At 52.7% G+C, this 20,581-nt stretch overlaps 1 protein-coding gene across 1 annotated transcript in view; it reads left to right on the forward strand.

Annotated features, from left to right (window-relative positions):
* The first annotated feature begins 5,520 nt into the window (after positions 1 to 5,520).
* The window catches only part of Kcnc1 (potassium voltage-gated channel subfamily C member 1), a 42,381-nt gene continuing 27,320 nt past the window's right edge, over positions 5,521 to 20,581 (forward strand). Inside the window, exon 1 of the mRNA XM_020155072.2 lies at positions 5,521 to 6,090. Coding sequence (XP_020010661.1) covers positions 5,521 to 6,090 — 570 coding nt within the window. The remainder of the gene's footprint in view (positions 6,091 to 20,581) is intronic.

Genomic DNA, 20,581 nt, shown 5'->3' on the forward strand with positions numbered 1-20,581 from the left:
CAGTGTGCCACAGAAAACACCCAGGAGAACCGAAAAGCTCTTCTCATTAGATGAGTGGCAGAGGGAGGAAAACCCTGGAAGTGGGGCGGGGCAGCTAGGAGTCTCCAGCTATTCTGGGAGAACTCAGTGGTCCCTGCCCAGTCTTCCTGGGAACATGCTTGTAGAAGGGCCCACTCCCACCCATCCTCCCTGCACACATGCAGCCCTGACCATGTTCATGCGCTTTCCCTAAGGCTGAGGAATGGCAGGAGTCTATGAGGGAGGGGTGGGGTGACAACTGGTTGCAGAGGGATGGGAGGTGGAAGGGCAGCGAGGGAAGGAGAAAAGGAGGAGGAGATGTGAGGCGCTATCTCATTTGACCCTTACAAAATACTATTCCTTTTATACAGATGAGGAGACAGAAGCTTAGACAGGCAAAGTGACCAGTTTACATAGCTTATAAGCAGCAAAAATGGGTTTTGTAACCAAACCAACTAGATCAATGATCTCTCAACTGGAGAAAATTTTAGGCCCCAAGGAACATTTGGCTAAGTCTGTAGACTTTTTTGATAATATGACTTGGAAAGAGGCTTCTAATAACATAGTGGATAGAGGTCTGATAAACCTCCTATACTGTGCAGCATAGTGCCCCAACAAAAGACTATCTGGTCCAAAGTGTCAACAGTGCAGAGGTTGAGAAATCCTGGTATAGACACATCTCCCCTACTTTCACAGAGCGTTCTTCACTTTATCCCCTTTCTAGGCTTCCCTTGGTCGAAGAGGACAGGGAGGCTTAACCCAGAGGCTGTAAGAAGGAACAGGTTTACACCCCACTCCCATCCAGCCTGGTGAAGAACCAAAGCCATGACTCAAGCCACAGATCCTATGGCCAAGGTCATTAATTTTCCATGATGGCACCTCTAGGTTCTCTCTCCTCTGCCATTGGAGGGAGGAGGTCTGGACTGAGGCAAAGGTCACTTGCCAGATCCACAGCCTCCCATCCCGCAGAGTTACCCCAAAACATACTTTGCCAGTGCCCAGCTTAGGTTAGTTCCCAGGCCTAGCCACAAGATGGCAGCCCAACCCACCAGGAATGCAGAGGTTCTGAGTATGGAGGATGTGTCAACCTGGACAAAGGCCTGGGGGCTGGACTTGGGCCAGTTCTAAGGCCCAGCAGGACCAGATCTAAGGCCTGCAAGTGCCAGGTGTGAGAACATAGGCAAAACTTGGCTTCAGTCCTCCCATCACCATTTTCTAGGCCCCACCCAGCCCAGTTCATCCTCTAGCCATATTCCCATAGGAGGCTTCCTGGAGCTTGATGCTTGGTAGCCTAAGCAAGAAAAATTCCAGAGCTGATGAATTAAGGTTATAGGATGAGTATTACTGCCATCTGATGATGGGAGTAATGATAAGCCTGCCCAAGGTCATAGGTAGTTAAAAGTGGAGTGGGAATTGGAATCTAGTCTATGTTCATTCTAATCTTTGCTCATGACCACTGTTCAATACTGCTCTCCCACCCCTACAGTCACAGCCACCAAAGACCCTCTGGCACAGGAACATAGCCTTCTTCAGCAGGGCAGGTGGGCAGATACCTATGCATGGGGGACAGTGCTCAAAAGTGGAAAAAGGCTAAGATTTTCAGCTGGCCTGAGGGGCTGCAGTTAGTGTTTGTAGGTAAAAAGCTAGGGTTTGATCAGCAATCCCTCCCCAAACTGTCTCTGTTTCCTGGGTATTTTTCCTTCTGTGTTGTCTTTTTTCTGGGCTTTCTGCAAATGCCAGACTTCTCACAGTGTGAAGAGGAAGTGAGAGAAAGGACTTTTATGTCCTGCTTTCAATATAGAAGGGGAGGGGGGGATATTCCTTGGGGACTGGGCTGGGAGTGTCATCAGGGATCTAAGTGAGAAGCCAAAAGTGGAACAGTATGGGGCACCTCGGGGACAGCCACCCTCTCTCACTGTGGAGGCTCCTTTGCTTGAGTCTTCTCTGCTTATCTCTTAGGGTATGATGGAAATTCTTCCACATTCCCTCTTCCTCAACCCTGGCACAAATCTCTTTGGGTCACAGGACAGCTCCCAGTTAGAACTCACCTAACTGGGAGTAGTGCCTGGGAGGAGATTTATACTGACCTTTAAGAGACCCTGGGTAAGTACCTCTCCCTGACCCACCCTCAGTCAGGAGGTCCAGACTTCTACAGTCTCTGACACTGTGGTCTCTGGTTCCCAGCCCTTTTAGCCTTTCTCAAACCACTAGAACGCAGCAGGGAGTTTTTGTGTTCTAGGCTCTGCAAAGAGAGGCAAAGGAGAAGCTTTGGAGGGGCTGCTAGTCATTTTATGGAAAGGAGGTGAGCTATAGAGATTAGGGATCCCACGTGGCTTTGCAGGACAGGGAAGAGGGAATGGCCTGCGCCCCTCTGGCTAGCATTGCAGGTTTCCTGGGGAAGAAGAGAGGCTGGATGTTGAGATGGAATGAAAGAAAGCTCTGGAGAGGACTTTCTTGTCACTCTCCATCGATTGCTCCACTGGGGCTGTGTCTCTTTTTCTCTGTGTCCATTGTTTTCTCCTGTTTCCAGGTCTCCAATTATCTGTTCATCATTTACTAGGGTTGGGGCAGAACTTTCTGAGAGCTTTTTCTTGGGGATCCAAATATGGGCCTGGTTGGGCTGCACCAGGCTGGATCTCCTGGAGATTAGGGGAAGGAATTTACACTGGTTAGGGTGAGGACATTCAAAAACACACTCATCCCTGTGTTACTCTGAGACTGAAGATGAAACATCTCTTATTTAGAGGAATAATGCAGATTAATCTGCAAGAGGAAGGAGATGCCATCTCAAACCAGACTCCAGCCATTTCTTTGTCTCTGCCTGTTTGTGACTTAACTGTGCCTCTCTGTCTCTCCCCCTTGGCCTTCTTCCATCCCTCATTACTGGTCCTGCCCTTTGCCTCTCTCCACCTCTCCTTTTTCCCTATTATACACAAATTTCACTGTGATGAGTTGGGACTCTCCTGATCAAGTGAGGAGCAATGTCTGTGGCACAGCTTTGTCTTCAGGCCCACAAGATTCTCTGTGGGCTAGTGTAGAAGGACAGCTGACTGCACAGTTAGCAAGTGCCAACAGGTAAATAAGAGCTTCCTATCTTCTTAATTAAATCGTCCTTTGCCTAGGCAGCCTGTTTTCGATTGAGCTGGGCTGGAATCAATAAGCCTCTTTCTTAGCTCAGCAGCCCCTGGACCTGGGCCTGACCTCTCCAGTCCTTCCCAGTCCCACCTGACCACTTCCTCCCAAAGGGTGGAAGTCTCTGGAGGGCAAAGGCTGGATTTTTTTGTTTGTTTGTTTGTTTGTTTCTTGTGCCCTTGTGCCTGGGTCAGAACCTGGTACAAGTAAGGAGTAAAGGAGTGATTGTTCAATTAAGTAAACTGAGGCACTGGTAGTGAGTGTGAGCTGGAGGTCTTTAAGGTTGGAACTACCACTCCCACACCTAGGATCAACTTTAAAGCTGTAGGAATCCCAACAGGCAGCTGCTTAGACCCAGCCCCAGACACACAAGGGCTTACCACCCAAAGCAGCTGAAACTCTATGGGGAGGGGCGATTGCCAATGTTCAGAGAGCCTAGGAGCAGTTGCTACACCTTTACTTAAGTGATCCCCACCTAGTGATCCAGGTTTAGGGTGAGAGATTCAGTGACTTGGGATCCATATGGCAGAGTCCTAGAGCACTTCAGGAAGACTAGGTCAGTGTGGAGTTATGAAAGGCCCAGGAGCAAGAAGGGGTGGAAAGTGGAAAGGAGGGGTCCAAGATTAGTTGTTAATGGAGGAATAGGGGGACAGGTGTGTGTGTGGCGGGGCAGCAGTTGTTATTTTAGAGGTCATGCAAAAGGCTATCTTTGGAACTATCATAGGTACTCCAGATTCCGTGGGGAGGGTCGGTATTAAAGAGTTCCTTGGAGCGGTCAGTACTAGTCCCATCAAGCTGTCAAGGAATGTCCTGTCTCACTAGGGGATCAGATGGTCCTGTGGTTTAGAAGGAGAGGGGTGGATGCCGACTCCCTTCTCACCTCAGTCAGTCTGTCCCGGGTCGCGGGCCCAGACGTTGCTCGAAGCCCCCGCCCACTGAGTGGCAGTCCCTGAAGGCGGAGCGTCGGCGGGTCCCCCCGGAGCAGCAGGAGCAGTGCGGGATGGGCGCCCCCAGCGCTGGGGTTGAGGGAGGCCGGGTTCGGCGCAGGGCCAGGAGGGGGGCGCGGAATCAGGGCTTTTTAGGACCCAGCGCGGCGCCTCCCTCCGGGGGCGAGTGCGGCTGCGCGCGCCGTGTGCCCGTGTCCGGAGAGCGGCGGGCTGGACGCGGACCGCGCGAGCAGCAAGCGAGCAGGCAGCGGAGCAGCAGCCCGGCGGCAGCAGCGTCGCGGCGGCGGCGGCGGCGGCGGCGGTGGCCGCTCCGCGCCTCGCCTCCCCGGCATCGCCAGCCTCGCGGCGCCGCGCCGCGCCCGGACCCGCCACCCCCACCTCCTGGGCCCGACCTCTGCAGCCCCCTCGTCTCGGTCGGCAACGCCACCAGCCTGCCCGAAGCAGGGAGCAGAGCGCGGGGTGCAGAGGCACAGGAGCCAGTGCCCGCCGGCCCCGCAGACCAAACCCAGCAGAGAGAACCCCCGCCCGGCCCAGCGCGGCTCCACAGCCGTCCGGGAGCTGTCCCTTCAGCACCGCCGCGGAAGCCTGAGTCCGAGCGCAGCCCAGCAGAACCCCAGATCCAGCCCAAGTGCACCCGGAGCAGCGCTCAGCGGCTGCCCCGCGGGGCAGCAGCCTGGTGGCCCTGCCCAGGGGACCCGCCATCTCCTGCGGGAGGCGGGGAGAAGGAACGAGGAGGGCGGGCGGGCGGGCTCTCCCGCCGCTGAGGGGAGCAGGCAGCCAGGCAAGGAAAGGAAGGGGGCCGGAGACCGCCCTGAGCCCCAAGCTGCAGCCCGGCCACGCAGGGAGGAAAGCAGCCGGCATCCATCTCCCCCACGCCAGGAGCGCGCTGCGGCGACCCCCGCACAGCCAAGCGAGAATTTCCCGGCCCCTTCTTCTCCCCTCCGCCTTGTGGGAGCTGGTCTATCGGTCCGGCCCCAGGGGCAGCTGACCTTCCCGCAAAAAGCTTTGTGTCGGTTTCTCCATTTTCCCGCTGAGATGGTAAAGGGAGCCCGGCCTCCCCACCTTTTTTCCCCTCCTCCCGGGGCTCGCCGCTGAGCGCCGCCCCCCCCTCCCTTCCTTCCTCCCTCTCCTCTCTGCCTTCTCTCCTCTGCCTCCTCCGCAGCCAGACCAGCTCCCTCCCACCTCTGGCGCCTAGAGACCCTAGGGATCCCACGCACACGCCCCAGACCAACACCTGATCTAAAGCGCCCCGAGGAGCTTGGGTCGCTCATTGAGGGTGGCCAAAGCCGCGGTCCTCTGTCCCCCCCAGACGGCTGGGGGGAGGGGGAGGAGGCCGCGCGCCCCCCCTCCCCGGCGCCAACTCCCCCTGGCGGCCGCTCCCATGGGTGTCGCTGGGCCGCGCCATGCCTAAGGGGGCGCCGCGATGGGCCAAGGGGACGAGAGCGAGCGCATCGTGATCAACGTGGGCGGCACGCGCCACCAGACGTACCGCTCGACGCTGCGCACGCTGCCCGGCACGCGGCTCGCCTGGCTGGCGGAGCCCGACGCCCACAGCCACTTCGACTATGACCCCCGTGCTGATGAGTTTTTCTTCGATCGCCATCCGGGCGTCTTCGCGCATATCCTGAACTACTACCGTACGGGCAAGCTGCACTGCCCGGCCGACGTGTGCGGGCCGCTGTACGAAGAAGAGCTGGCTTTCTGGGGCATCGACGAGACCGACGTGGAACCCTGCTGCTGGATGACATACCGCCAGCACCGCGACGCCGAGGAGGCGCTGGACAGCTTTGGCGGTGCGCCCCTGGACAACAGCGCCGACGACGCGGACGCCGACGGGCCCGGAGACTCAGGCGACGGAGAGGACGAGCTGGAGATGACCAAGCGATTGGCGCTCAGTGACTCCCCAGATGGCCGGCCTGGCGGCTTCTGGCGCCGCTGGCAGCCACGCATCTGGGCGCTCTTCGAGGACCCCTACTCATCCCGCTATGCGCGGGTAAGTGACAACTTATCCATCAGGAGAACCAGCGGGGAAGGCAGTGGCCTCTGCCTCCAGGGAGCAGAGATGGACTCGAAAACTGGCGCCTAGGGAGTTCAGAACTAAAGGGGGTGTGTATGTGTATGTGTGTAAGACAGAAGGGGTGATATTGCCGGGGTGACTGGTTTTGTATGTATATGAATCTGTGTCTGTATTGCTGAATTTAATATGTATGAGTGAGTATGAATGGGTGTGTTTGTGTGTATGAGTAGATTGTGTGTGCATATTTATGTAAGTGTGGTAGTGTATGTTTGGGTAGGTAAAGTATGTAGTGGGAATGAGTGAACATGTGTGTATGTTTGAGTGTGCAAGAGTGTCTGGGCACATGTGTGTCTTTGCAGATGTACACTGAGAAGGTGTGAACTGCTCTCTTGCATGGGAGAGAATTGGGGAGCCCTTCCTCCCTCCCAGGTAGGGGGCCTTTGGAGCTAGTCATGGGCCAGGAAGAGGGCCTCAGGCCTTCCTGGCAGCTTGACACAAAGGTCCCCTCCCCAGGGAGCAGCCACAGGACATTCTGAGGAGGTGGTCCAGGGAACGTGCATGGCTAATTAATTGTGAGGTGGTGGGTGTAGGGCTGAGCTTGGGGGCAGGTGATGGTGATCCCTCTGACACCTGCTCCTGAGATCAGAGCCTGTTCTCCCTCCAGCTGGAAAGGGAGGGTGCTGGAGGGAGTCCCTGACCTTAAGTCTGGGCTTTCTCTGTTACCTGTTGGGGGAGGCAGAGAGAGGCCCTGAAAGGGGAACCTGCAAAGACAAGGTTATGAGGTGGGTGTGTCTTCACCAGCCACTCCCCTTTAGGGATAGCAGATTCTTATCTGGTAGAAGGGACACCCTGCTGCTGACCTTGGCTTCTCAGGTGGCCTTTCTGGATTAGTTTCCTCATCTGTAAAACGGGGGAGGAGGTCTAGTGGACTCTAAGGGCCTGTGGACCATCAGTCACTGAGCCCAAAAGAGAGACTGGTAACAGCCACCCACCCTTGAGGAGACACTCCTGGCCTTCCTGGGTTCTGTCCTCAGAGGCCCAAGGAGGGCCAAGGCATTAGGGGGAAGGGCAGAGATGGGCATTTAAAGCAGAGCCCCTCTCCCATCTGTAAGTCCCCACCACCACTCCCTCTCAAGCAAAACATTGCCTCTGCCCTGCTGTACTCTACTGCTCCAGTCCCCTCCTGCCTAGGAGCCAGAGCCAGGGAGACAGAGCTGGGGAGAGAGTGGAATGTACAGAAGCTGTGGGTGAATGAGACTTTAGGGGCTATGAGGTGCCCAAGGGCAGAGAAGGGCTGTGTAGACAGAGACCTGGCAGATTTGTTACTCAGCTAAAACACAGAAAGGCATGTGAGGGAGGGGGACAGCAAATTGGAATCTTGCACCCTGAATCCTAGAACGGGCATGTTTGGGGTGGGGGGGCGGATAGAGTGAGTGGCCTGCCTCCCATCTTGCCACTGAGGATCTTGTCCAAGGTCACCCGGGGAGTTGGAGGCCAAGCAGGACTTGAAACCAAGACTCCTGGAACCCTATCCTTCCCTGAGCTGGCCACAAGCTCCCTGCTGTTCTCCATAGTGGACCGGGATCCTCTGAGGCCTCCCCTCACTTCCCTGCCCTTCCTGACAGAGGCCCCCACAGCTAGAGGGTTATGTAACTGGAGGCTGGGCCAAGCTGTGGGGAGGGATTGGAGCCGGGGCCTAAGAGGTTGAGGCAGCACACGCTGGGGCTGGGGGCGGTGGGGAACAGGCTAGGCAAAGGCCTTGGTTAGAGCAGTTGCCCATTTACTCCACATTTGCCTTGAAGCAGCATTTCTCACTTCTTGACCCCTGGAAGCAAGGGGTAGGCCCACCTTCCTATGGTATCTCAGCCTCTTGGCTCCCCAGCAGGAGGCTCAGTTCCTCCACCCTCTTCTTTGAACTCAGCTTTTGGTCTCTGATCAGTGTTCCTGAGTTTCAGGGTTCTGTAAGGCATGTTCCAGCCCCCTCCCCTGCACATCTCCTTCCACTGGGCGTTCCTGGCCTTCACTCATTTGGAGAAAAATAGGCCACCTAGTGTGACTTGAGGTCTTGTTGATGTGCAAAACCAGACTGAAAAGTCTTGAGAGAGCGCTCAAGCAAATGTCTACCAAAGAGCAGACTCAGGAAAAAGCTGGTAGTGGGGATATCGGGATACAGGTGGGTATTAGCAGGTGTTCCTCCCATAACATATCTGTGCCACTTCTTTCCTTAGTAGCCTCACAGAGAGGTTGTAGCCCCTTCCATGACTCACTGGGTAGCACATGAGGACACTGAGACCTTAGAGAGAGGGAGCAGCCCTCTGAGGGCAGAGCTGGGATTAGAACCCAGGCTCCCGCCACCTGCTGTGGCTGGCCTAGCTGCATTGCGCTGCCTCTCTGCAGCTCTGCGCAGAGACCAGCAGGCTGCCCGCCCTCCTCTCCCATCAGTCTTTGCTCTGCTGCTGTTGTCACCTTTGTTTACTCTTCCCCTCACCTCGCCCCCGTGCCCCAATCCTCCTCAGATTGGTGGGTCAGGATTTAAGATTTCAATTTTCATTCTAGACTGTAGACCAGAATCTTGTATGTGTGTGGCATGATCTGCATGTGTGAAAGAGAAGCTTGTGTGTGTATGAAAGAGAATCTGTGTAAGAGATTCTGTGTCAGTGTGAGAGACTCTTCATGTATGTAAGATAAAAGTATGTGTTAGGTGCGTGAGACTCTGGGTACATGTGTGTGTGTACCTGTGTGTGTATGGGTCTGGGGGTGTTGAGACTATGACTTTGTAAGAGAGGTCCCTGTGTCAGAGGACACTGTGGATATGAGGGTCTGATTCTTTGTGTTTTGAGAGATGGAGTGTGTGTGTGTGTGTGTGTGTGTGTGTGTGTGTGTATGTATGTGTGTGTGTGTGTGTGTGTGTGTGTGTGTGTATGTATGTGTGTGTGTATATAAGACCATATGAGAGAGGACGTGTGTGTAGGAAAGGGAGAGACTGCATATGTAAGAGGATTCTGGGTGTGAGACTCAAAGTGTGTCTGAGTGAGCATATCATGTGTGGCAAACGTAAAACTGTATATGGGAAGCCTTGTGTGTGTGTGTGTGTGTGTGTGTGTGTGTGTGTTTGTGTGTGTGTGTGTGTGTAAGGCTGTGCGCCTGAGACCATCTGTGCATGTGTGGAATGTCCTGTGGGTGACAGACTGTGTGTATGAGTCTGTGTGTTAGAGACTGAGGTCATCTGTGTGACAGAGTATATTGTGGTAGAGACCCTAGATGGGTGTCAGTGTTGCTGTGAATGCTTGGGTGTGAGAGACCCTGAGTGGCCTAGTGTACCTCTGTCCCAGGGACTCCTGGGCCGCCTGGCTGCAAGTATGTCCCTGCTCATCTCCCTCCTGGGAGTAGTCCAGTGGTGAGGTCACCTTTTCCCAAGAAGCTGCCACCCACCCAGGGTGTTGGCCCTGGAAGGTAGGAGCTGCTTGGCCCTTGACAGTGTTGGAGCAGCGGATTTCCTGTCCTTCTGTCCTGAACACCAGTCTGAGAGAGTGAAGGGAGTGAGTGAGCTTGGACAAGATGAGCTTCATTTGTATCCCAGGATGGGGTGGTACCCCCCGACACACGGTAAGGATGATGATGGTACTGTGTAGTAAGGAGTGAAGGGGCTTCCTGGGGCCACAAGAATAAGAACTGTCACAGAAGAGGCCATTCTGGGGCAAGCACTGGGGGACAAGCAGGAGTTGGCCAGGTTGAGGGCAAAGGAAGGGCAACTATCACATGCAGAGTCACAGAGGTGGAGAGCAGGGTTGTTGCAGAAGAGCAGCCTGGGGCATTTGGCTTGAAACCTGTCCTCCTCTCTTCCTTTGGGATTAGCTGAGGTCTAAAACCTTTGATCTTTGTCTATGATTTCCTGTTTCCACCAGAAGCATCCTTCTTTGTCACATCAGGCCAATGATGGTCTCTAGGTTACAGGCCAGAGAGCATCCCTAGTGCGTGAATGGGGTAGGTATGTGTGATTATGGTGACATTGTCCCCCAGGGTCACTTGACCTTCCAAATAAAGGTCAATGGTCTCTAAGTTTGGGAATCCCCTTCTCCATCCATTCCACTGCCCATCTCTCCTCTGACCCCTTTCCTTGTGTCTGTGTCTGACTTGTCCCCTCCTCTTTGGGATCTGATGTAGCCCTGCCTGACTCTTTTTAGCTCCCTGGAAAAGAGTGACTTCTATTCCTCCATTGGGTCACAGATGACAGCCAGGCTTTTGGAATCTCTGCTTGGTTTGAGGAAGGGTAGGGGGCAGAGCTGTGATCAGAAACTTCCTAGGCAGCTCACTCCCAACTAAGCCAGGGCCCACTTTGAGTCTGGGTAGCATGTGAAAAGACCAATGAGCAGTGGAGAGGAGGCTGGGTGCATCCCCTCCAGCCACACCAAGAGTCACCCACCACAGTGTGTCCCCATAGAGTAAGGATACCGAACTTCCAAACCCCCTCCCAGAAATGAAAATCACAGACCAAGTGTCTGCTAGTCAGTGTCCTTCAGCCCCTTCCCCAATGAATGGGGCTGAGGATAGAACCAGTGGTGGAGGTTCGTATCAAGATTGACCCAGGTACCGTGGATGGCCACAGGCATGCAGTAAATGCTCAGCACGTGTTGGTTGCTAGTGTTTCTTCTGTTGGCCCTCTTACCAGTTTACCCCCATCTCTCTGTAGACGCCATCCTCTTCCTCATTTCCGTGCCCACCACCTCCTTCAAGCCACCATTCTGAGAGGTCCAACTTCAGTAGCTTTAACTGCTCTCTCAGTTTTAGCTCCTGGATCTTCCAGTTCATTTTTCATTTGGCAATCACAGAGATTTTTCAACTCACAGATCTGTCAGGTCACCTTCTTGCCTGTACAAACCTTTTAGTGCTTCCGTGGCCCACACCATCGATTCTCAGTCCCAACCAGTCTTTCTAGTTCCCTCTAGTAGCTCCACACCGTGCTCCAACTGATGCTCCAACCACTTGGCTTCACTCAGTTTCTTGCAGATTCCAGGTTCCCTTGCCTCAGGGCCTTTGCACATACTATTCTCTCTGGAACACTCTTTTCTCCTGGCTCACACCTCTTTATCCTTCACACCTGCCTCAAAAAGTAGTTGCTCAGCAAGGCCCTTTCTGGAATCAACAGGCTAGGTCAGGGTTCCAAACCAGGGTCCTTCCTTTCAGAGCAACTGTCTGATTTGTGATAAAAAGTTCATTAGTAGCCTTGTTTGATTCAGGTTTGTCTCCCCCTTCAGACTTGAAGTTTCCCGCATACTCATTATAGTAAGAGCTATTATGACAGATGAGGAGGTTGAAACTTTGCCTGGAGTCACATGTGATCAGGTTAGCTGGGGGGCTTGTTCCAGAAGCTGTGCTTCCTAACTCTGGGTCCCAATGTTATTTCAGGTTATGCCTCAGAACGTGTTTAGAGTCTGGCATGCTGGGGGCACCGTCTGTGCTCAGGTGGTTTGGCATCTGCCAGAGTTTTGGAGGGTATTGAGCCTGTCAGGAGAGTGGGGGAGGAGTCTGTTGGGGGACTCATTCCAGGGCCACTGCTTGTTCTGGGGATCTAGGGCATCTCACAATAGCTGAATATAGAGCCTCTGGTTATTCTGAGCAGTCTCATGACCAGTGGATTCACTCTAGACCAAAAGGTCAGGGCCTTGAGCTGCTCCTTCCTGTCACTCTTGGGCCAGCCTGGCCACCACCTCAGCCCAGCTCTTCGTCCTCGGGGAAAAGGAGGACCTGAGAGACTCCCAGTCATGTGGCTGCAGAGCCTTGTTCAGGAGAACCACTTTTAGGAAGGACTACTTTCCATGTGCACAGGACTGATGGAACAGGTGGGTGCTCCCAGGCTACCTCCAGTCACTACGGTTAAAGAAAAAAATTACTCAGTGATACATGCAGGAAGGCAGAGTTTATTCAAGACCATCATGATAGGTAGGGTCTTTGTAGTGGGCGAGAGAGAGTGGGGTCATCTCTGAACTCAGCACGGACAGTGGGAATTTATAGCCAAGGAGTAAGATGAGAGTCAGTGAATGGAAAATTATTATCAGGAAGCATCAGGGATAGGAGGGATTCTGGCTAAACCAACAAGATTCTTCCCAAAGCCAGGCCAGGTGATCAGTCATCACAACTGGGTGGTAGAGAATGAAGCACTTGGTCTGCTATGGGGGGTTATCAGATATCAAGGATAGGGGGCTCTGGCTAAACTGACTGAAGGTTCTATTGCTAAAACTGAATTTCACAGGAGATGCACAGATGGGCCTAGGAGAAGGTTCAGAAGCCTGACTGAAATTTGACCTAGCAAAGAATCTTTGTCACTACCTTCATCCAATGTTGGAGAAACAGGCTCAGAGAGGGGAAGACACTTTGCCCAAGTCCACAGAAGTGTCAGTGAGACTCAGTCCCACAGCCCAGGCTCTCAACCCCACAGCCTGGCCATCTGTATTTCTTTTGGCTCTTAGTTTTTTAAAGAACATCACCTGGACATGCAGTTATCTTACTAATTCCACTGATTTTCCTTCCCTGAGGAGGTAGAATAAATAGTTACCCAGTACCACCCAGGTCTAGTATGGCTTCTTGACACTTCCTCAGGTCAGTCAACCCTGACTTGGCCCAAATCCTTAGCATCTCCCAAGGAGGATTTTGCAGAACATTTTCCTTTTTTGAATCATAACTAATGGCTACTATTTATTAAAGCCCTCATTATGTGTCAGACACAGTCTCAGGGTTTGACTTACAGTTCTCATTTAATTCTATAAGACTCCCAAGAGACTGCATTATTATTATCACATCAATGTCACAGAAGGCTGCTGAGGCTCAAAGAAGTGAAGTAACTTACCTAAGGTCACTTAACTCTTGAATGGCACAGTCAGGATTCAGACCTGGTTTGCCCAACTCTGGAGCTTGTCTATAACCACCACACAGTGCTGCCATGTTCCAGGACTGGTGGAGTCCACAGCCTGCCATGTTCCACCTGGTTCTCAACAGCAGATGCTCTTTTCCAACAGCGTGTCCAAAGGTCCTGCTCAGCAAGTTCTGACCTGGATGATGGCAGGTGAGGGCTGGGTCTGGTTGGGCTAAGGGAGTGCTCTGGAATCTCAAGAAGAAGTGGTTCCACAGTGCCCAACTGTCTCCCACCCCATGCATGTAGGCCTGGTCTTGGTGGGAAATGGCAGAGGGATGGGAAGGATGAGAAGTCATCCTGTATGAGGAATGGCTGCTCTTAGCTCAGAATTCAAGGCCTTCTGCTCAGCCTCCTGCTGTTCCCTTCAGCCAGGCTCTTCTCTGGTCTCCCGGTCTTCAATTCTCACTTTAACTTCCGGGATTTTATTCATTTGTTCTCATCACTTTACTATCCTTTCTGCTGTTTGCTGAACATGCAATCCATCCCTCAGATTCTTAACACTTAACCTGGCTTCTTCTGCCCTCACTGGCCTCCTCCTTTAGGACTGAGGGCTCTGGGCTGGGTCGAGTCACCCAGCTTGCATGATTCAAGTTGGAAGTTAGTGGGTCAGCTCTGAAGGCCTGAGCTAGGGACAGGCAGGTCCTCAGGATCAGGGACTGGCCCAGGTGTGTGGAGAAAGGAAGCCACATACAAAACCCAGGCTGTGGGGATCAGGCAACTAGACCACACAAGCAGTTGGTTTAGGCCACTAAACCAACTGAGCTACCTTGGGCAAGTCTTTGGGCTCCAGTCTCTCCACTTGTAATATACAAAGATTGATCTGTATGACAACTAAGCCTCTCCCCTCTCCTAGCTCCAACATGGGAGTCCAAGAATTCAGAACTTCAGCTTTCCAGAGGAGTTGGGGGGCTGAGTGAGTCCTTCCCTTTATCTAGTGCCTCTCTCATACCCAGGCCTAGCTGCTCTCCAGGACATGGGTAAGCTATGAGGCAAAGGTCCTGGCACCAAGTGGGTAGGAACTCAGGGGTAAGACTCTCAAGAGCTTCTCCTCTCCATTCAGCCTTCCTCAGCCTGTGTTCATTCATTCATTCAAGGCTTACTAATCTCACCTCTGCCTGACAGGCTCACCAGCCCTTGGCAGGCTCAGATGAGGTACCCTCTTTTAGGGATGTGCTTCTCCAGTGCAGTGAGCCGTACTTCTTGCCCTCTTCTTTTTTTTTTTCTTTTATTATTCATATGTGCATACAAGGCTTGGGTCATTTCTCCCCCCTGCCCCCACCCCCTCCCTTATCACCCACTCCGCCCCCTCCCTCTCCCCACCACCCCCTCAATACCCAGCAGAAACTATTTTGCCCTTCTTTCTAATTTTGTTGTAGAGAGAGTATAAGCAATAATAGGAAGGACCAAGGGTTTTTGCTGGTTGAGATAAGGATAGCTATACAGGGAGTTGACTCACATTGATTTCCTGTGCGTGTGTGTTACCTTCTAGGTTAATTCTTTTTGATCTAACCTTTTCTCTAGTTCCTGGTCCCCTTTTCCTGTTGGCCTCAGTTGTCTTGCCCTCTTCTTCGTGCGCTTTTCCTCACTGTTGGCCCTTAGGTAGCTGCAGAAGTTCACTTGGAGGAGGGCTGCCTGTGCCAGGCTGTAGGGGCATTATGGAGAGCATCTCAGTAGGTAGGTGCTGTGCTGAATGGAGCCAGGGCTAGGGGAGGGTGTTGGCATTACTGCCATGGGACTTTAGGGGTGGTTTCAAGTGGACTCCCACCCAGAGCTACCCCTCAGAACTACCTGGGATGCTTCAAAAAGTTTGGATTCCTGGGCTCTGCCTGGGAGGATTCATTTCTAGATCTGTCCACTCCCAGGTGGTGCTAAGGCCTCTGTCTTGGGGCCTGAGGTATATGGGCTGCAGCTACTCATCTGTGGCCCTCTTACTGACAACAGTATAATGTGGTGGGGAGGGGCTTATTAGAAACGGAGTCTCAGGCCCCAGCCCAAACCTCCTGAGTCAGAATCTGCATTTTAACAAGCTCCCCAGATGATTCATGCACATTATAGTCTGAGAAGTGCTGATGCAGACAACAGTTCACAGTGAGGGGAAGCGTCAGGACACAAAGAGGGCTGGAAGGTGTGTGGAAGTTGGCAGAGCTGTGAGGGTGACTGAGTTCCCTTGTGGCCGGGTTGGTGGCAGGGTGATGGGGTCTAAGGGTGAAGCTCCCCTCTCAGTAAATGGTAACTGCCTCCATCCAGTTGGTTAGTCCCAAACTTTGAGGATCATTCTGGGTAACTCTCTTTCACACATGTCAGCAAATTCTGTTGTGTTCATGCTTAAAACACACCCAGAATCTAACTACATCCCATCACTCCCAACCTCTCTGGTCAAAGCTACCATCTTCTTGCCTGTGGACAATTGCTGGGCTCCTGTCTTCCCCACCTCTATCCTGACCACTCTGCCTCCCCTTTTCCCTCTCCACAGGGAAGCCAGGGCCACCCTGATTAATTGCTAGTTAGACCACGGCAGCCAGCCGTCTGCTCTGTCTCACTCTGACTTCTAATCTCCCTCAGAGGAGAGGCCCAAGTCCTTCAGAGGGCTATAAGTGTCCATGTGAACATCCCTGTCCTATCCTCCTCTTTTGCCTTCCTACGCGAGTCTGGCCCCCGGGGCTTCCATCTAACACATGGTCAGGTGTGGTGTACGCTTCTGCCTCAGGGTCTGCCCTCTTGCTGGCCCCTCTACCCTAGCACCCGTTGCCAGATACTCATCCATTCCAGTTCTGTACTTAGGTATTAGCCTCTCAGATTGCACCTCTCCAGGTCCCTCCCCACTGTCATGCCTCCCCTCTCTCTTTGGCATTTACCACCATCTAACATGTTGCATATTATTCTTGCCTTTTTTGTTGTCTCTTTCACTCACTAGAATGTCAGTTCTGTGAGGTCAGGGATTTTTATCTCTTTTATCATAATTGTGCTATCCCTGGAACTTAGAGCAGGACCTGATATAAAGTGAATGCTAAGTAAATACTATTGAAGGTCAGGCGTGGTGGTACATATCTGTAATCCCAGCACTCGGGAGGCAGAGGCAGAAGGATAGAGAGTTTGAGGCCAACTAGGACTACATAGAACAAACAAATAAAAAAGAACAAATAAGAATTATTGGATGAAAAAGCAAAGTGGGGTTTGAGATGGAGGTTAGACATGGGTGCCTTGCCTTGGAGCCCATCCCTAGCTGCTCCCGTTCATCTTTGCTTTACCTGGGAACACACCCTCTCCCTGTCCTAAGCTGGAGCAGCCATGAACGGGTCAAGGTGGGGCAGTAATAGGTCTGCTGGGATGCCCCCAGTCAGGGGGAGCCAACCCCAGACAGGGCAAGGTCTCCTCTGCCACTGTAACCACCCCAGGCTAGAGAAAGGTCTTCACATTCTGGCCTTTCCATCTCTCCAAACTCCTGCACCACACTGCATCAATCCAGCCCATTCAACCAGGGTGCGAAGGCCAAGACACAAGTGTCCAAAACCAGGATACACAAATTCCCAAATCCCACTTGATACAACCTAACTCCCAAGTCCAGCTTCTCCCAGGGCTCCCTTTCTCCTGAAAGCCAGCCAGGTTTTTTTCTACCTCTGTCATCCTTCTTCTCCTTCTCTGTCCCCTCTTGTCCTCTTTCTTCTGTCAGCTGTATTTGTCGGAAGGTCTAGGTATTAGTCACTGGCTTTCAAAACAGACTCTTCCTCATGAAGATGTAGGATTTTCTTTTTATCCCAACTCCCCTTCTTGGAGCCTCCCTCATTTTTCAGTTAAAAAAAAATCATAAGCTTCACCCCCGTCCCTGACCCTTTCTGGCTACTTGACCTTGGCAATATGACCCAGGTTCCCCTTTCTCTCTTAAGAGCACAGCCTCTTGAGCCAGGAGGCTCTCCCAGCCCAACTGCTTTCCAGCTGTGTGACCTTGGACAAGTTCCCTAACCCTTCTGAGCCTCAAAAGAAGGATATTAATAGCACCTGACTCATAGGGAAGTTGGGTGGATTAAATGTGTTAAGCACTTAGCCCAGAACCCAGAACATAAGTGCTTAATTATTGTGGATTCCATTAGCTTCTTTTCACCATCTCGTGGCCCTAGAAGACCCAAACCCTCACCTGTTCCCCACCTGCTTCCTTTTTTGAGCTCCTGATTCTTCTTACAAATACCTCTTCTATAGGTCACTTCATCTACCCTGGCCCTGGGACCCCTTTCCAGACTCTGTCTCCCAGGGGCCAGATTTCAAGAGTGTCACCCTGGGAGGCAGATCTTATTCTCCTTTGATTCTCTACCCCTGGTATTTCATGGGCAGGTTGGGACTCCCCTGAAACTTGGTGCTCCCATCTGTTGTAGTTGGCCATCCCTGCTCTTCCTTCCTCCCCAGGTGGAGTGGAGTATGAGAGAGATGGATGAGAGCTTCCGTTGGCTGGGTGAGGGAAGGAGGGAGGGCTCTGGCTGGGAACCAAGCTCAGGGACCTGAGATGCTGACAAGTGTGCCAGTGTGGTGTGGTTGGCGGGTGAAAAACCATGCCTCTCAGCTCTGGGCATTGAAGCATCTCCTCTGTAAGGAGACGCTCAGGCCTGATCCAGGGAGGAGCAGCAACAGAGGCTCCAGGGACCCAGAGATGCTGGACCTGGGGTCAGAGCTTAGGGCTTCTGTTGGTGCCAGCAGGCAGTGCCTGTTTTAAGGCTGGGCTATCCCGCCAGGCTGACGCCAGGCTGGGTGGGGACAGGGTAATATTAGCTGGAGCAGCCCCGGACAGCTGAGCTCAGAGGGCCTCAGGAGCCAGCCTCTTTGTGCCCAGGCTCAGAGGCTGCTTGGGCCTGGGCAATGGCAGCCAAATGAAGCTTCCTCTGGGCTGGGCAGGGCCTCAGATGCCTCTTCTACCCTGGTCCTGCCCAGACTGTCTCCTGCCAGCCTGCCAACCCTCCTCCTGCCTTGGCCCATCACCCCACCTCCCCTTTGCTTCACAGGAAGGGATTCCTCTCCTGTGTCCCCTATCTTCGCAAAAAGATAGTCTGTGTGCAGTGGCCTGCCAGGGCTGCTGGTAGCACTCGCTAACTCACTCATTCACTCATTCATCCATTCATCCATTCATCCGATATTGATGAATACCTACTCTGTGGCAGGTGCTGCTCTAGAAGCTGGGATGAGGGCCAAGAACAAAACAGTCAGAAACCTGTGCCCTCGAGTTCTTACATTTCAGCGCAGGGAGAATAAAAAGAAACAGTGGATACACAGATGTGTGTCCAAGGGTGAGGAGTGCTGTGGAGGTGGCAGTTTTAACTAGTTGGCAGGGAAGGAAGGAGGGAGAGAGGGAGCCATGTGACATCTGAGCAACAGAAGAAGTGAGATGGGTGAAATCCCTGAACAGCCATGTGCTGGGGTCCAAGACGTAGCAAAGAAGAGTGTCCAGAGTTAGGCTCAGGGAACCAGGGGACAGTGGTAGGTCAGAAGGGGAAGCTCTCTCAGAGCCACGGGGTCCTTGCTGTGGAGTCTGCCCTTGGTAGGACCCACTTGTTGAGTTCCCTGAGTGGGCAGTCCCAGAACTCAGCTGGGCTCGTATTTGCATCACCCTCCACTACCTCCCACGGGCCAAAGGAGGCCCTTTATGGAGGGAGCTCCTGCCTGATCATAACAGGCGACCTCTGTCTTCTCTCTAAAGGTCACATGTACTCAGGTAGCACCAATAGGACTGTCATCAGCCTCTGAACTGGGTGTGAGTGTGGAGGGGGGTGACAGTCCTGGTGAAGGTTGAGCCAGTTCTTTCCACTCACACCGCCCTTGACTGTCGCTCACCTGTTTCCCACCAGAGGTGTGCTGAGAGGAGATAGGTAGTGGAGAGGTTATGGGGCACACTGGAGCCAGACTGCCTGGACTCCAACCTGGCTCTGCTGATTATTGGCTGTGTGACCTCCGCACTGCACCAGCTACCTCAGTTCTCAAGTGGAAATAATGAGTCCCGCGTCAAAGGGCTGCTGGGGGAATCCAATGAAAGAAAGCTCTTCAGCATGGCATACAGCACACACAGTTGTGCAAGTTGTATATTATGGTAGTTCTCTTCATTTTTCAGTCAATGTGTCTTATTTATTTATTTATTTTTTGGTGGTACTGAGGTTTGAACTCGGCTTTGTGCTTGCTAGGGAGGTGCTCTACCACTTGAGCCACACTCCAGGCCCTTTTTACTTTAGCTATTTTTCAAAGAGGATCTCTCATTTATGCCTGACCTAGACTGCATTCCTTCTACTTATGCTTCCTGGGTAAATGGGATGACAGGCGTTTGCCACCACGCCCAACTTTTATTGGTTGAGATGGGGTCTCTGGACTTTTTGCCTGGACCAGCCTCAAACTAAATCCTCTGGATCTTTGCCTCTCAAGTAGCTAAGATTATAGATGTGAGCCACCATACCTAGTCCAGGCAAGGCATCCTTCTAGGATACTCCACAGACAATAGACTCACCCTTCCTGGGAGGTTCTAAAAACATGAACCTAATGTCTACAAATGGAATTGTTGTAACAGGAGACTTTGATGAGGAGCCAAATCTGCCTGGTGGTTCCCTGGGGACTTTGCCCACTCAGATGGTAGAGAAGGCTCCCTTGGGCCTTGTCACAGGGTCAGGATTGTGAATACACCTCAGACCACAGCTACCCACTTGAGCCAGCATCTCACCAGTTAAGAGATTAATTTTTAGCGGGGAGAAATGAACCAAGCCTTGTATGCACATATGAATAATAAAAGAAAAATGAAAAAAAAAAGAGATTAATTTTTTATACTCAACCTCAGGGGCTTTCTAAGCAGCTGTGAGGAACACAGTCACCTGCTGGGCCACCTGGAGCCAGCCAGAGCCCTGGGATGAGGGCCACAGCTGGTCTCTTGTAGGCCCATGTGGCAGTCATTTGCTGAGGGTTGGCCCTGTGCAATGTGCTTCCCCTATGTTGCTATGGTGCTCCTGACTAGGCTCCTGACCAGCTCAGAAACTGGAGCACATCCTTTGTGTTTCCAGGTCTTCATTTCCTCAGCTGTAAAGTGTACACAAATGGTGCCACCAACCTATGAAAGATGGTACAGAATCTAGTAAGACTAGAAGCATAATGATGACTTATGAGGGAGAAAATTTGGTCCCAAGTAGGGCCATGTGAAAGGGGTGACCAAAATCTCAAGAATAGGGGATTGTGGGAAGAGGAGACAACAGAGGAGGACACAGGCCGTTAGGCCTGGCCAGGACTGGGTTTTGCTCTCCCCTCTGCCTGGAATAGGGCAGGTGACATCTAGCAAAATGGGGATGATGGTTTGTACTTCATGATAGGGTGAGTCTGTAAGGGGCAAAGCCCCCAGCCCAGTGCTTGTCACCTGGGAGGCACTTACTGAGGGTAGAATCTGGCTACCTGAGACACCACTATCATTGCAACACTGGGCACAGATTCACCAAAGTATAGCAAAGTCCTGGATGAGCTACAGAAACATGGAGGGAGGCCCTGGAAGCTGGTGGCCCCACAGCCTCAGGGCCATGAACCACCATCACAAATGATATATTTAGCGGC

Source organism: Castor canadensis, chromosome 1 (genome assembly GCF_047511655.1).
Source record: "Castor canadensis chromosome 1, mCasCan1.hap1v2, whole genome shotgun sequence".
In the NCBI taxonomy this organism is placed as follows: domain Eukaryota; kingdom Metazoa; phylum Chordata; class Mammalia; order Rodentia; family Castoridae; genus Castor; species Castor canadensis.